The sequence below is a fragment of the Mobula hypostoma genome, chromosome 8 (genome assembly GCF_963921235.1).
Source record: "Mobula hypostoma chromosome 8, sMobHyp1.1, whole genome shotgun sequence".
Classification (NCBI taxonomy): domain Eukaryota; kingdom Metazoa; phylum Chordata; class Chondrichthyes; order Myliobatiformes; family Myliobatidae; genus Mobula; species Mobula hypostoma.
The window spans coordinates 44607089-44622318 of NC_086104.1; the positions used below are offsets into that span (position 1 = coordinate 44607089).

Below are 15230 nucleotides of genomic sequence, written 5' to 3' on the forward strand. Positions count from 1 at the left end.
ATAGGCAAGAAAGTGGCAAATGAAATGTTGGAAAATGCAAGGTCATGCACTTTGGTAGTAGAAGTAAATATGTAGACTATTTTCTAAACGGGGAGAAAATCAAAAATCTGAGATGCAAAGGGACTTGGGAGTCCTTGTGCAGAATATCCTAAAGGTTAACTTGCATTTCGAGTCGGTGGTGAGGAAGGCAAATGCCATGTTAGCATCCATTTCAAGAAGTCTAGAATACAAGAGCAAAGATGTGATGCTGAGGCTTTATAAGGCGCTGGTGAGGCCTCATCTTGAGTATTGGGAACAGTTTTGGGCCCCTTATCTTAGAAAAGATATGCTGGCATTGGAGAGGACGTGGAAGAGGTTCACAAGGATGATTCCAGGAATGAAAGGGTTATCATACGAGCAAAGTTTGATGGCTCTGGGTCTGTACTTACTGGAATTCAGAAGGATGAGGGGGATCTCGTTGAAACCTTTCAAATGTTAAAAGGCCTAGACAGAATAGATGTGGAAACGACGTTTCCCATGGTGGGAGAGTCTAGGACAAGAGGGTTCAACCTCAGGATAGAGGAGTGCCCTTTCAAAACAGAGATGCAGAGAAATTTCTTTAGCCAAAGAGCGGTGTATTTGTGGAATCTGTTGCCACATGCAGATGTGGAGGCCAGGTTGTTGGGTGTATTTAAGGCAGAGATTGATAGGTTCCTGATTGGACGTGGCATCAAAGGTTACGGGGAGAAGGCTAGGAACTGGGGTTGAGGAGGAGAACGAAAAAAGGATCAGCCATGACTGAATGGCGGAGCAGACTCGATGGGCCAGATGGTCTAATTCTGCTCCTCTGCCTTATGGTAATCCCTTCAGTCTCCACATTCCCTGTCAGAATCCTGAATTCATCTGCTCCAGGCAACTTATCTAACTTCAGACATTTCAGTTTCCCTTGCACCTTCTCCTTAGTAATAGTAACTACACTTACTTCTGCCCCCTGGCACTCTCAACTTTTCTCAATGAAGAATGATGCAAAATACTTAAGTTTACCAGCAATTTCTTTTCATGCATTCCTACCTCTCTTATTAACTTTTTCCAGCAAATATCCACTGGTGCTTCTTTTGTACTCTTTGTTTATCTGAAAAAGCTTTAAGTATCCTCTTCTATATTATTGGCTAACTTACTTTTATATTTACAACAGTTCATCTCTGTGTGATAGGAGAATACACATCATAGTACAATAGTCTCTGTTTTAATATTTCATAGATTATTATTGCACATTGGTTAACTTATTATTGTGTATATTATTCAAAAATTTGATGTGCAAAGTGACTTGGGAGTCTTTGTGCAGGATTCTCTAAAGGTTAATTTGCAGGTTGAATCTGGTGAGGAACGCAAATGCAATGTTAGCATTCATTTCAAGAGGACTAAAATATAAACGCAAGGATGTAATATTGAGAGTTTATAAAACACTGGGAGGGGCTCACTTGAAGTATTGTGAGCAGTTTTGGCCTCTTATCTAAGAAGGATGTGCTGACACTGGAAAGGGTTCAAAGGAGATTCACGAAAATTATTCCAGGATTGAACGTCTTGTCATATGAAGAGCGTTTGATGGTTCTGGACCTGTATTCACTGACATTCAGAAGAATGAGGATGACCTTATTGAAACCTATCGAACGGTGAAAAGCCTTGATAGAGTGGATATGGAGAGGATGCTTCCTATGGTGGGAGCTTAGCACCAGAGGACACAGCCTCAGAATAGATGGGCATCCTTTTAGAACAGAGATAAGGAGAGAATTTCTTTAGCCAGAGAGTGGTAAGTCTGTGGAATTCATTGTCGTAGGCACCTGTGGAGGCCAAGTCTTAATGTATATTTAAAACAGAGGCTGATAGATTCTGCATTAGTCAGGGCAAGAAGGGGTACAAGGAGAAGGCAGGAGATTGGGGCTGAGAGGAAAAATGGATCAACCATGATGAAATTGTGGAGCAGACTCGATGGGCTAAACAGCCTACTTCTGCTCCTATATCTTATGGACTGCGACTGCCAAACTGGGAAACAGCTTCATCCTCAGGCTGTGAGACTAATGAATATCCTGCCATTACTGAGGCCTTATCACTAGGACAATAAACTGTTTATTGTACTGCTTACTTGTGCTGTGCACTCCACATGCATTTTGATTTGTATTTTATTAGCTTATTTGTGGTAATATTTTATGTACTGTCCATCATATATGTATTGTGGGTGCACCATGGTCTGGAGGAAAGTTGTTTTGTTTGGTTGTATATATGTACAGTCAGATGACAATAAACTTGAACTTGATAATGTAAATGATTGATAATCCAATGATTGTGGTGCATTTGGACTTTACTAACACTTTTGATAAGGTCCCTCACAGGAGGTTGTAAGCTGAGCAGATGATATTGGTGGTAAACTTGCAGACTTAGTGGTTGTCCTTGGGATGGAAAGGTGTGATTAGTAGGTTGCCAGTGGGATTGGTGTTTGAGCAAACTATTCACAACCTATATCCATGATTTGGCCGAGGAGACCAAATACACTATTTTCAAGTTTGATCATGATATGGATCTACATGGGAATGCAAATAATGATTCGGGTGCAATGATTTAAGATGATATAGATAAGCTAAGTGACTTTATGACAACAGCATATCATAAAGGGTACAAAGCAAAAATTTCTCAACTTGGTAGAAAAATAGAAATGCTTTGTAGTTTTTTTTAATCATTAGAAATTAGGAAGTATGGATCTACAAAGGAATTTAGGTGTTTCTGTATACGACACTGAAAGCAAACATTGTCAATTAGAAAAACAAATTCTATGTGAGTCTTTATTGATGGAGGTTTTGAGGATAAGTGTAAATTGCGTAAATGCAATTATATAAAACTTAGTGAAACTATATTGGGAAAGGGTGTACAATTTGAGTATCCTTACCGGAAAAAAGGATGTACTCAGGGCCGGATTAACCTAGTAGCAAAAGTAGCATATGCTACGGGCCCCGCATTTTCGAGGGCCCCCCCTCACTAAATGCTTACAAGCTGCAGTCTGGTGATATCGGCATCTCACCGTATTCTCATGACTGTTAGACTGAGTTTTGGGTAGACGATTCATTTACACTTAAATAAATGCCTTCAGCCGTCAGTCTTCTGTTCTTTGACAGAGTACTGTGGATTGAGTTCATAACAATGCATTTCCTAAAAGCTTGTGAACCCAGTTTCATTTGTAACAATGCATCTCTGATGCCTCTGAGACAAGAATGCTAAGTTTACAGGTAGTTGCGAAGACACCATATCTTTGCTTTCAGAATATGAATTGTCCTCTATGTTAGCATGTAACATACCAAATAATGTATTATGGATTTTAACTTGCATTCCTAAAGGCCAGGCATGCCAGTTTAGGCATACTGGCGCCAGTAGAATGAATTTAATCAAAAGATGTGAAAACTTCAAAGAATTGTCTATACTTGTAACTATGAACTGTCCTTTGTGTTTAGCAAATAAATAGAAGTCTCAATCACAAGGAGGTTAGACCTGTTTTGCCAGGGGCCTCTGCCTGCTGTAACCTTGTTTTGTCGAATAAAGAAACTGCCTTGTACCTACCGGTAACGCAACGCTCTGTGATTTCATCCACGCCACAACAACGACGATCTGGTAATGCTGTTATTTTCATGTTGGGGGGAGCTGCATGCTGCATGGTACAGTATGTGTGTGTAGGCAGGTGTTGGCTCCTTGCTGTGTCGTGGTATAAATGCTCATGCAAACCAAGGAAGGGAACATAAATCATAGGAACACCCACAATGCGCTGGAGGAACTCAGCAGGTCAGTCAGCATCAGTTGAAAAGATTAGTTGACATTTCGGGCTGAAACCCTTCGTCAGGACTGAAGGAAGACATTTGGGGAGGGTCTGAAAAAAACAGTAATTTTTAAGACAAAGGGCTGGGGGAGGGGAAGCAGGGAGGTGATTGGCAGGAGAACAATAGTAGAAGGAGGCAGAACTATGAGGGAGGTGATGTGAAGTAGGGATAGTGGAAGGGAGGGGGAGGGAATTACCGGAAGTTGGAGAATTCTATGTTCATACCAAGGGGCTGGAGACTATCTAGACGGTATGTGAGGTGTTGCTCCTCCAACCTGAGTTTAGCCTCATCATGGCAGTAGAGAAGGCCATGTATGGACATATCTGAATGGGAATGTGTACCTGGGATCTCGAAGGTCGACTGAGGTGCTCCCAGTGCGGCCTCCTCTACATCGGTGAAACCCGACGCAGATTGGGGGACCGCTTCGTCGAGCACCTCCACTCCATCCGCCACAACAGACAGGATCTCCCGGTAGCCACCCACTTCAACTCTGCTTCCCATTCCCATTCAGATATGTCCGTACATTGCCTCCTCTACTGCCATGATGAGGCTAAGCTCAGGTTGGAGGAGCAACACCTCAAATACAGTCGAGGTAGTCTCCAGCCCCTTGGTATGAACATAGAATTCTCCAACTTCTGGTAATTCCCTCCCCCTCCCTTCCTCTATCCCTATTTCGCATCACCTTCCTCATAGTTCCGCCTCCTTCTACTATTGTTCTCCTGCCAATCACCTCCCTGCTTCCTCTCCTCAACCCCTTTGTCTTAAAAATCACTGTTTTTTACAACTACCAGCATTCTTCAAACCCTCCCCAAAGTTCTTCCTTCAGTCCTGACGAAGGGTTTCGGCCCGAAACATCGACTAATCTTTTCAACTGATGCTGACTGACCTGCTGACTTCCTCCAGCGCATTGTGAGTGTTCCTTTGACAACAGCATCTGCAGATTATTTTGTAAACATAAATCATAACTATCTAAAACAACGTGAGGAATTCATCAATCTGATTGGATCCAGCATACTGAATCACATTATCGGTGAAGTGAAGAAATACTATTCTGTTTCATTGGATTCTACTCCAGATATATCTAATGGGGACGAGCTGACTTTGACTGTGCGCTATGTTTTGATGTCTGGACTAGTTGAAAGATTTGTGAAGATTTTGGATATGCAAGGTCATAGTGCTGAACAGCTGGCTCAAAGTTTACTTTACTTTTTAAAGGAAAATGACATTGATATAAAAGACTGCCCTGGTCAAAGTTATGACAATGCCAGCAACATGAGTGGCTTACAAGCACAAATTAAAGAGCTGAATGAGTTTGCGGATTACATTCCATGTTTTGCATATTCACTAAATTTGGTTGGAGAATGTGCTGCTGAATGTTGTCAAGAAGCATTAATTTTCTTTCAATTTGTAGAAAGCCTGTACACATTTTTTTCTGCTTCTGCTTATCGGTGGGATCTCCTTTCTGCTGCATTATCTGAAGGTGGTGCTCATTTGCCCATTGTGAAAAGAATGCCAGATACCAGGTGGTCAGCTCGTGCAGATGCAACAAAAGCACTTTTACACAGCTTTTCTGCAATAAAACAAGTCTTGGATGACATTTCAAATAACAATGATCAGAAGGCAGAGTGTCGACAATGGGCTCGTGGACCACTTTCAACCATGATGAAGTTGGAAACAGGAATAACGGTCATATTGTGGGATCAAGTATTACAGCATTTTCAAATGACCAGTGCTTCTTTGCAATCTTCTGGCCAAGACATGAACACAGCTTGTGCACCCTATGAATCCTTGCGTGGATATATTCAAGCTATGCGGTCTACTTTTTCAGACATAAAGCAAAAAGCCAAGGATCTGACTAAATGTGAAGATTATCAACAGCAAACTTGAAGAAAACACAAGCAAAATTGTGCGTATAATGATTTCAGTGGTTCCAGCACTCTTGATCCACTTGTTGAATCTCAAACGCCTTCTCAGAAGTTTAAAAGCCGAACATTTCTTGCCATGATTGACAGCTTGCTTTCTGCCCTATCAAAAAGGCAGAAAGCTTATCTAAAGGTGAATAGTGTTTTTGGATTCCTTCATCAGTTACAGTCGTTTACAGCTGAAGAGGTCGTAAAGAGGTCATCAAATCTTATTAAATCATATCCAGAAGATCTGGAAGAAAGTCTTAATGAAGAATTTGTGCAGTTTACTGAACTGTTGAAAACCGATCTTGCTTCTCCTATTGGCGCCAAACAAGACCTTGTAGAGTTACAGTTGTACCGTTTGATAACTGACAATTCTTTGAAGTCATGTTTTCCAAATGTAGAAAGTGTCTTGTGCATCTATTTGTCACTCATGGTTACCAAGTGCAGTGGAGAACGCTCATTTTCAAAACTGAAAAGGATTAAAAATGAACTAAGTAGTGCCATAAGTCAAAACAGATTGAACAATCTCACTCTAATGAGCATTACTACTACCACATGGACTCAGGCCTAGGGGGCCAGCGTCGGGCACGATGATGGACTCTCCACTTCTCCCTCTCCCTCATCAGTGTGTTCAGTTCATCTACATTAGCCGCGCTGCTGTCTTCTAGGAGCGTGTTGACCATAGTCTTGGTAGGGCGCCCAGGGTTCATCCTCCCGTGCTTGGGCTCCCATATGATGACTAGACTGGCAGGTAGCTCAGGGTGGCGTAGACAGTGCCCTGCTAGTTGCCGTCTTCTCGCCTCGATTTTAGTGGAGAGCATCGGTAGGTTGTTATAGAGCTCAACATTCGTCATGTGCTGTTGCCAACTCACATCAAGAGCCATCCGGAGCATTCGTGTATAGCAACCATCTAGAGACTTTCGCATCGTCTTGGTGAGTGTCCACAGCTCGCATCCGTACGTGAGAATGGACTCTATGACTACTATGAAAATCCTCTTTTTAAGCCCTCTGGTCAGGTTCGACTTCCAGATTTCCTTCACGTCGTTCATAGCCCTCCACGCCAGTGCCTTCCGTATCTTTATGTCCTTCTCCGAACTCATCATTCTTGACCCGAGGTACTTGTAGTCAAAGACTTTCTTAATGGTATCATTCTCTACAGTCTTGAGAGTACCTTCATCACAGTTAAATGCCATGTACTCTGTCTTTTTAGCATTTAGGTGAAGTCCAACTTTATTGCATTCAATTTCCACTTTTGTCAGTAGCTCCTGTGCTTCCTGCATCTGGTCAGAGAGCAGGACTATGTCATCTGCAAAATCGAGATCTGTGAGTGTAACTGGTCTGACCCTTTTGGTTCTCTCTGGCTTTATGGTAAAACCAAGCTTGTCATGATCTTTGGTAGCTTGACGCAGAGCGTAATCAAGAACAGCAAGGAAGATTATAAAGATGTAGGGTGCCAGAGTGTCTCCTTGCAGCACATCAGCTAGGAGCTCGAACACTGCTGTCTCTCCGTCTGGTGATACAACTTTCGCCATGGTTTTGGTATAGCTGGACTCTATTGCTCTCAGTAGACGGTCTGGCACTCCGTAAGCTTTCAGGATCTTCAGCATTTTACCTTGGTGAATGGAGTCAAAAGCTTTGCGAAAATTGATGTAAGCAAGCACGGCTGGTAGGTTGTTCTTCTTGACTTCCTCGATGATCTTACAGAGAGCAAGTATTTGCATTACTGTTGTGCGCTTCTGCCGAAAACCATTCTGATTGAATCTTAGCTTAGTGTCATGGTGGTGCGAATCCTGTTCAAGATCATCCGATTGTATAACTTTGCTAAGATACAGGTCAAGTGGATACCTCGGTAGTTATCTGTCTTCGTGAGGGATCCAGACTTGGGGACTGGGATAATGTTTGAGAGTGACCACTGTTCTGGTTTGTCGCCTTTCATCAATGCCGCATTATGTATGTCCAGCAAGATGTCATCCAGGTCGCAGCTCTTCAGGAACTCTGGTGGTATCCCATCTGGTCCAGTGCTCCTGCCCCGTTTGAGTGCATATCTGGCCTTCTTCAGTTCCTCAATGGTGAATGGGCTGTCACCGATGTCAACTTGCATTAGTATTATGGGGATGTCCTCTTCTTCTTCCGTGATCGTTGGAGGGCTTCCCAGCAGGTTCTTAAAGTGGGTAAACCATGTCAGGACACGGTCCTCTGCTGTTTTACCACTTATTTGACCTAATGAGGACTCCTTCCGCCTACTGATCTCGTTGACTAGGTGCCATGTTTCTCCAAGCTGCATGTCTTCATTAGCAGCTTCTATCTCTCTAATCTTCTTAGCTAGTTCCTCTTCCTTCAGTTGGTTGTAGGTGGCAAAGAGATTCTTCTTTGCTGCCTTGAACTTGTCTCTTAGCTCTTCTGTTTTGCTCCTTCTGAGTTCGGCATGATAAGCATTGACCACACTTCTTGCTGAGATGACATCAGGATGTTTTGAGATCCAACTCTTCTTGACTCGCTTCACAGTAGGCAAACTCTTTGTTGCATCCGTGTGTGCGTCTATAAGCCATTGATAGCGGTCGTTGGCAGTCTCTTCCTCCCCCCTTTCCAGTGGGCCGAAGCGATTTCTCACCTCCACTGTGTACTGGGCTTGAAGAACAGGTTGTGAGGAGAATGCCTTCCAGTCTATCTTCTCCTTGGGACCTGTGGCTTTGGGTTGCCGCAGGCTCAGTCTCATTTGCATTGACATTACTCTGTGATCAGATTGATCACACAATTACGCCATTTTGTTCTTACGAGGATGTAATCGAGCTGTTTCCCGTAGATGGAGGCTCTGTTTTCATATGTCCACAGTATACCAGCTCACTTCTTGAATTGTGTGTTGGCAGCAATGTTCCTGGATGAAATCAACTAGATATTGTCCATTTCTGTTGGTAAAGTCTTGGTATGAGTATGGAACACCTTCCAGTCCGACCTGGGCATTAAAATCGCCAAACACAGCCAGGAAGTTATGTGCCGGTATTGAAGTGACAGCTTTGTGCAGTTTACTGTAGAAGGCCTCCACCTCCTTCTCCTCGCTGCAGTTGTGCGGGGAGTAACAAATGATGACAGAGGTCGCCGGGTTTCCATCAAATTCCACAGTAAGGATTCTGTCACTGACTGAGACTACGCCCCTCAGTGCCTCCTTCTCCTTGCGGTTCAACATCAGCCCTACTCCATCTTGTGCTGACATCGTCGTCGGCTCTCTCCATACAAACGAGTTGATGAGATGCATCCCCTCTACCTCTGTGAACCTTACCTCTTCATCAGGGTGTACATGATGGTGTTTTTGGATCCCCAGGATGGAGATCTCGTATCTGCTTGCCTGCGATGCCAACTCTGTGCATCGAGGCAAGAGACGGACGGTGTTTGCGTTGAAGGTTGAGATGATCGTTTTTACCTTGTGAGGCACAGTCCGCTCGGCCCCCTTGTCGGACTCAACCCTCCCCATGGGGTTTGAGGTTGCATCTTCATACTGCCTGTCTAGGCCAGGGTCTGGGCGTTCCACAGAGTTCCTGAGCACTCCCGACTCTGGAAGTATAGGGTTTGTTGAGTTGTCTGTCATCATAATGAGCACTGAACATGAACTTCTGCGTGAAATAGACATTTCCAGTATCATCAACAAATTTGCTCATGCTATATCAAGAAAATCTAACTTTTAAATTGTAGTTTTGTTACTTTTGACATTTGAATTTGATACTTACATGTAAGTAATACTATTACTGAAGTGTCAGACACTTGTCATATTATCTGGCTGTACAGCAAATGAAAAAATTGAATTACTTTACTATGCAAGTAAATAATTTATGTTTTAATACTTATGTGCATTTTTAAAAATTTAGGGCCCCTTTATAACATATGCTACAGGCCCCACACTAGCTTAATCCGGTCCTGGGTGTACTTGCTTTGGAGAAAGTGACCTTATTAAAAAAAAATATAGGGGTTAAGGGTAGACCTTTCTCCCGACCAAAAAATCTTTAACTAATGGTCACAGTCTCACAGTAATGGGTAAACCATGGAAGACTGTTTTGTTGAGAATTTTATTTACTCAAAAGGTGGTGCATTCTGCACCCTAGGAGGTCATGGAGGCTCAGTCATTAATTGCAAAATTACATTCAACAAATTTCTAGGTATAAAAGAAATTAAAGGATATGGGAAAGGACAGAAAAGTGGTGTTTGAAATTGAAAATCCACAATGATCATGTGGAAGAGTAGAGAAGGTTTAAAGGGTCACATGTCTTATTTCACCTTTTATTCACTTCTTTATGTAAAAACAATATTCCAATTAAACAGTGCCTCAAGAAGGTGCATCCACCACTGAGGACATACACCATCCAGGGCATGCTTTCTTCTCATTACGACCATCGGGGAGGAGGTACAGTGGCTTGAAGACACACTCAGCAATATAGAAACAGCTTCTTCCCCTCCACCATCAGATTGTTTAATTGTCCAGAGCCCATGACTACTACATTATTATTCGTTTTTTGGACTATTTATATATATTTAATTTACAGCAGTTTTATGACTTTGCACTGTACTGCTGCCAAAAAACCCAGCACATTTGATGACATACAAGTCAATGATAATGAACCAGATTCTGATTCAGCAACTTTCTAGAACAGGTCTAAATATTCATGAAAAAGTTATTCCACACAATAACAACTACAGAAATTTCAAAGAATGAGCACACCTAAGTTATCCATTTTAATCGATCTTTGCAAGAAGCTAAAACAATTAGACTTGCTAATAAAATGAAAGTCTTTACCTGCACCATGAATCTGAAATATACCCGGCTTTGAAATCCTCGCCATGTTTTCTGAATGATGATCGCCTTTTTCTGCAAGTATCTTTTAAAGCAAAAGATATTATATATCTAAGAATTTGTTTCTATAATATACTAAAACTAATTTTCATAGATTCATAGAGCAGTACAGCATAGAAAGAGGGCCTTTGGCCTACCTGGTCCATGCCAAATTGCTATACAGTCTCGTCCCATCAAGCTGCACCTGAACCACAGCTTTCCATACCCCTCCCATCTATGTACTTATCTAAGTTTCTCTTAAATGTTGACATCAAACCCGCATCCACCACTTCGCTGGTAATTTATTCCACATTCGCACCATTTTCTGAGTGAAGAAGTTCCCCTTCAGGTTCCCCTTAAGTATTTTACTTAGTCAAGAAACCTGCTTGCATTTACCCTATCTATACCACAAATAATTTTGTATACCTGTCATTCTCCAACGCTCCATGGAACAAAATCCTAACCTATTCAACCTTTCTTTATAACTCAGGTCCTCATGACCAAGCAATATCCTTTCCTATCACCCCTAAGCACATGATATGCTGTCATATCATAAATCCAATTGGGATCTGCCTGAACCAAACCAAAACAACTTACAAGAATTCAACAAAGTGGAATGTTCAATCTGCATCTCTTACTTTTGTGGGACTATCTATTTCACAAGAGCAAAGTATAAAATGCTGTTCTGTTATTTTTAGCATATCATGTTCCCATAGTTAATTTAAGAAAAATCACAACTGATCATTGAATGACTAGCTGCAAAGAAGAGGAAGAATTGTTCTGGATCCAGCCCATCCCACACCCTCAACTTTACAGCTGCACTTTTCTTTTGCAGCCAAGTAAAAGATTCTGCAAGGGGCAATTAGATCATAGCTGGTGGTCCACCCACAGCTTACTCCAAAAGCTTTCTGATGGCTTGTACAATCAGGCATTTTCCGTCATTCTAAATTTAAAAATCTATTAGTAAAACTTAATAAAATTAAAATATTAAATTTAATTAAATCTATATTAAAGCAAAATAGGGACAGTATAAGCTAAATTAATATTATAGAAAAACAACCACTTATCTTGATTTGATTTATTAGTGAAGATTCACAAACCTATCCAAATGGAATTATTACTGTGAATGCACCAAATATCATTGGTTCAATACTGAGGAGCCAGGTACAAAGTTTATTTGGTCTCTCAAGTCAGGAACTAAGAAAGCTCAATGGTAAATCCAAGAATGTAGCCAGCTACATCCACTTGTAGCACCAGTTCAGTCCATGTTTGTCTGCTGTAGTCCACAAGTCTCTAAGTCTGGAGTTTGCTGTACCTTGCAACATTTTTCAACGGAGCTGTTAGGCAATCATTACGGTAACTCAGGACAATATTATGTTGAACTTTTTGAAATACTTCTCATATTTAACTTCTGTAATTGTTTCCTTTTTATAAGTTTTTCTTAGTTAAAAAAAATAATTCTCTGATCTCTTTCTACACCATTCTTAGCTGAAAGCATAGGGTGGAGAACTGTAATAAACAAGGATTTGATAGAATGAATAATGAAGGTCTATCTTATTTTGTTTGGAAATGAGTGATAAGGGTCATCAATTTAAAATTCTGATTAAGAACAAGCAGGGAAGACTTCAGGAAAATTTCCTCACAAATTCTTTCGGCCACTGAGTACTGTATTCTTTGCGGCAGAAAATTTTAGGGAGTGATCTTTGCAGTTTTTAAGAGAAAACTAAATATATATTTGAAACAAAGTGAAAGATGCAGGGACATAGGGTCAAAACTGAGAGGTGGAGCTAGAATTGGGTCACTGTAACAAATCTAAAATATGGTTGGTATCAGTAAAGGCATATTAAACTGTCATTTCACTGTGAGCTGTCAAATATTTAATTCAAAGGAGTGATATGTAAAGTTCAGTACTGCACAACTGGGAAAACTACTATGGTTTGTTGAACAAGAATTAGACATAGGCTTTGATGGGGTGAAAGGTAGTGGGAATTAGGATAATAGGGAAGGGTGCTGGAATAAAAGCCCAAGTACATTACTTAAACTGGACGTGGATCAGGTCCTCAGCATCGCATTAGTACATGTACAGGCAGATCCACTTTTTGCAATGCTACAGCAGCCCTCATAAGCATTAATGGAAATTCCAGTGAGGTACCTAACTTTCTTTGACAATATGTGACATAGAAAGAAAAGTGTGGAACTATGCCTCTCAGTTTTGAGAATATCAAATTAAAAATTTCTGAGTATTTGCATAGATACATTACACACATTGTGCAATTGGCTAATGACCATTTTGGTCAAGTACTTGTCACTTAAATATTCAGTAGAACTGACAAACTAAAACAGTGAGAAGTACTGAACAAGTTTTACACACTGAGTAACCTGTACATACCATTCTTCATATGCCACACTAAAATAAACATAAAGGTTAATTTCAGGTGTATAAAAAAGTTACAAGGAAAGTAAATTCAAGGACATCTTCAATTTCTCACTGCTGAATTCGGAGATTCCCACTTGCTTCAAAAAGTCTACAGCCATACCAGTGCCCAAGAAGAGCAGGGTGAGCTGCCTCAATGAACATTGCCCAGTGGCACTTACATCTACTATGATGAAGTGCCTTGAGAGGTTGGTCATGACTAGAATCAACTCCTGCCAAAGCAAGGACCTGGACCCGCTGCAATTCACCTATTGCCACAATAGGTCAACAGTGGATACAGTCTCACTGGCTCTCTATTCAGCCTTTGATCACCTGTACAATAGTAATACCTAAGTCAGGCTGCTGTTTATTGACTATAGCTCAGTTTTCAACACAACCGTACCCTTAGTTTTAATCAACAAGCTCCAAAACCTGGACCTCTGTACCCGGATCCTTGACTTCCTCACTGCAAGAGCACAGTCAATGCTGATTGGAAATAACATCTCCACTTATGCAGCTGAAGGATGCGTGATGAGTCCACTGCCTCTGCCCACTTCCCTACTTTCTCTATACCCATGATTGTGTGACTAGGCACAGCTTAAATGGCATCCATAAATTTGCCAACAATGCAACTATTCTTGGCAGAATTTCAGATGGTGACGGGAAGGTGTACAGGAGCAAGATAGATCAACTGTTGAGTAGTGATGCAGCAACACTATGTCAGTAAGACCAAGGAAATGATTGTGGACTACAGGAAGGGGAAGTCAAGGGATCACACACGAGTCCTCTTTGAGGGATCAGAAGTGTAAAGGGTGAGCAGTTTTAAGTTCTTGAGTGTCAACATCTCTAAAGATCTATTCTTGGACCAACATATTGATGAATTACAAAGAAGACACAACAACAGCAATATTTCATTTGGAATTTGAGGAGACGAGAGTGCGTACAGGAGTGAGATGTGCCAACTAGCAGCGTGGTGTCACAGCAACAACCTTGCACTCAACATCAGGAAGACAAAAGAGCTGATTGTGGACTACAGGAATGGTAAGACAATGGAACTGTACTTCTGGCTGTACTTCTACTCCCTGAGTATAGGCAGAGAGTGAAGACTGCAGCACCAGTAGTGAGGACCAAGATGGTATAGACAAGGGAAGCACAGGAGCACCTACAGGACCACTTTTGAAATGGTGGACTGGACTGTATTCAGGGATTCATCTTCGAACCTCGATGAGTATGCTGTAGTTGTTACCGACTTCACTAAAACCTGTGTGGATGAGTGTGTGCCTTCAAAGACTTACTGTACATTCCCAAACCAAAAGCCGTGGATGAACCAGGAGGTACGTCGTCTGTTGAAAGCTAGATCTGCGGCATTCAAGTCTTGCGATGCAGGCCTGTACTGTACCAGAAAACCAAGTATGATTTGTGAAGGGCTATTTCAAGGGTGAAGAGACAATTTCAAACAAGATTGGAGGCGACACTGGATGCAAGACAACTCTGGCAGGGCTTGCAAGGCATTACTTCCTACAAAGTGAAACCCAATAGCATGAATGGCAGTGATACTTCACTACCAGATGAACTAAGTGCCTTCTATGCCCATTTTGAAACAGAGAATACAACTACAGCTGTGAAAATCCCTGCTGCACCTGATGACCCTGTGATCTCTGTCTCAGAGGCCGATGTTAGGCTGTCTTTAAAGAGAGTGAACCCTCGCAAGGCAGAAGGTCCTGTTGGACTACCTGGTAAGGCTCTGAAAATCTGTGCCAACCAACTGGCAGGAGTATTCAAGGACACTTTCAACCTCTTACTTCTAAGGGCGGAAGTTCCTACTTGCTTCAAAAAGGCAACAATTATACCAGTGCCTAAGAAGGATAATATGAGCTGCCTTTATGACTATCACCCAGTAGCACTCACATCTACAGTGATGAAATGCTTTGAGAGGTTGGACAGGACTAGAATGAACTCAGCAAGGACCTGGTCCCATTGTAATTTGCCAATCGCCACAATAGGTCAACGACAGATGCAGTCTCCATAACTCTTCACACGTCTTTAGATCACCTGGACAACACAAACACCCGTGTCAGGATGCTGTTCATCAACTATAGCTCAGCATTTAATACCATCATTCCCACAATCCTGATTGAGAATTTGCAGAACCTGGGCCTTTGTACCTCCCTTTGCAATTGGATCCTCGACTTCCCAACCAGAAGACCACAATCTGTGCGGATTGGTGATAACATCTCCTCATTGCTGAAGAT

At 41.8% G+C, this 15230-nt stretch overlaps 1 protein-coding gene across 1 annotated transcript in view; it reads right to left on the reverse strand.

The window, feature by feature from the left end:
* Positions 1-15230, reverse strand: part of spata17 (spermatogenesis associated 17) — a 306947-nt gene that overhangs the window by 257332 nt on the left and 34385 nt on the right. The window contains exon 3 of the mRNA XM_063057259.1: positions 10530-10611. Coding sequence (XP_062913329.1) covers positions 10530-10611 — 82 coding nt within the window. The remainder of the gene's footprint in view (positions 1-10529; positions 10612-15230) is intronic.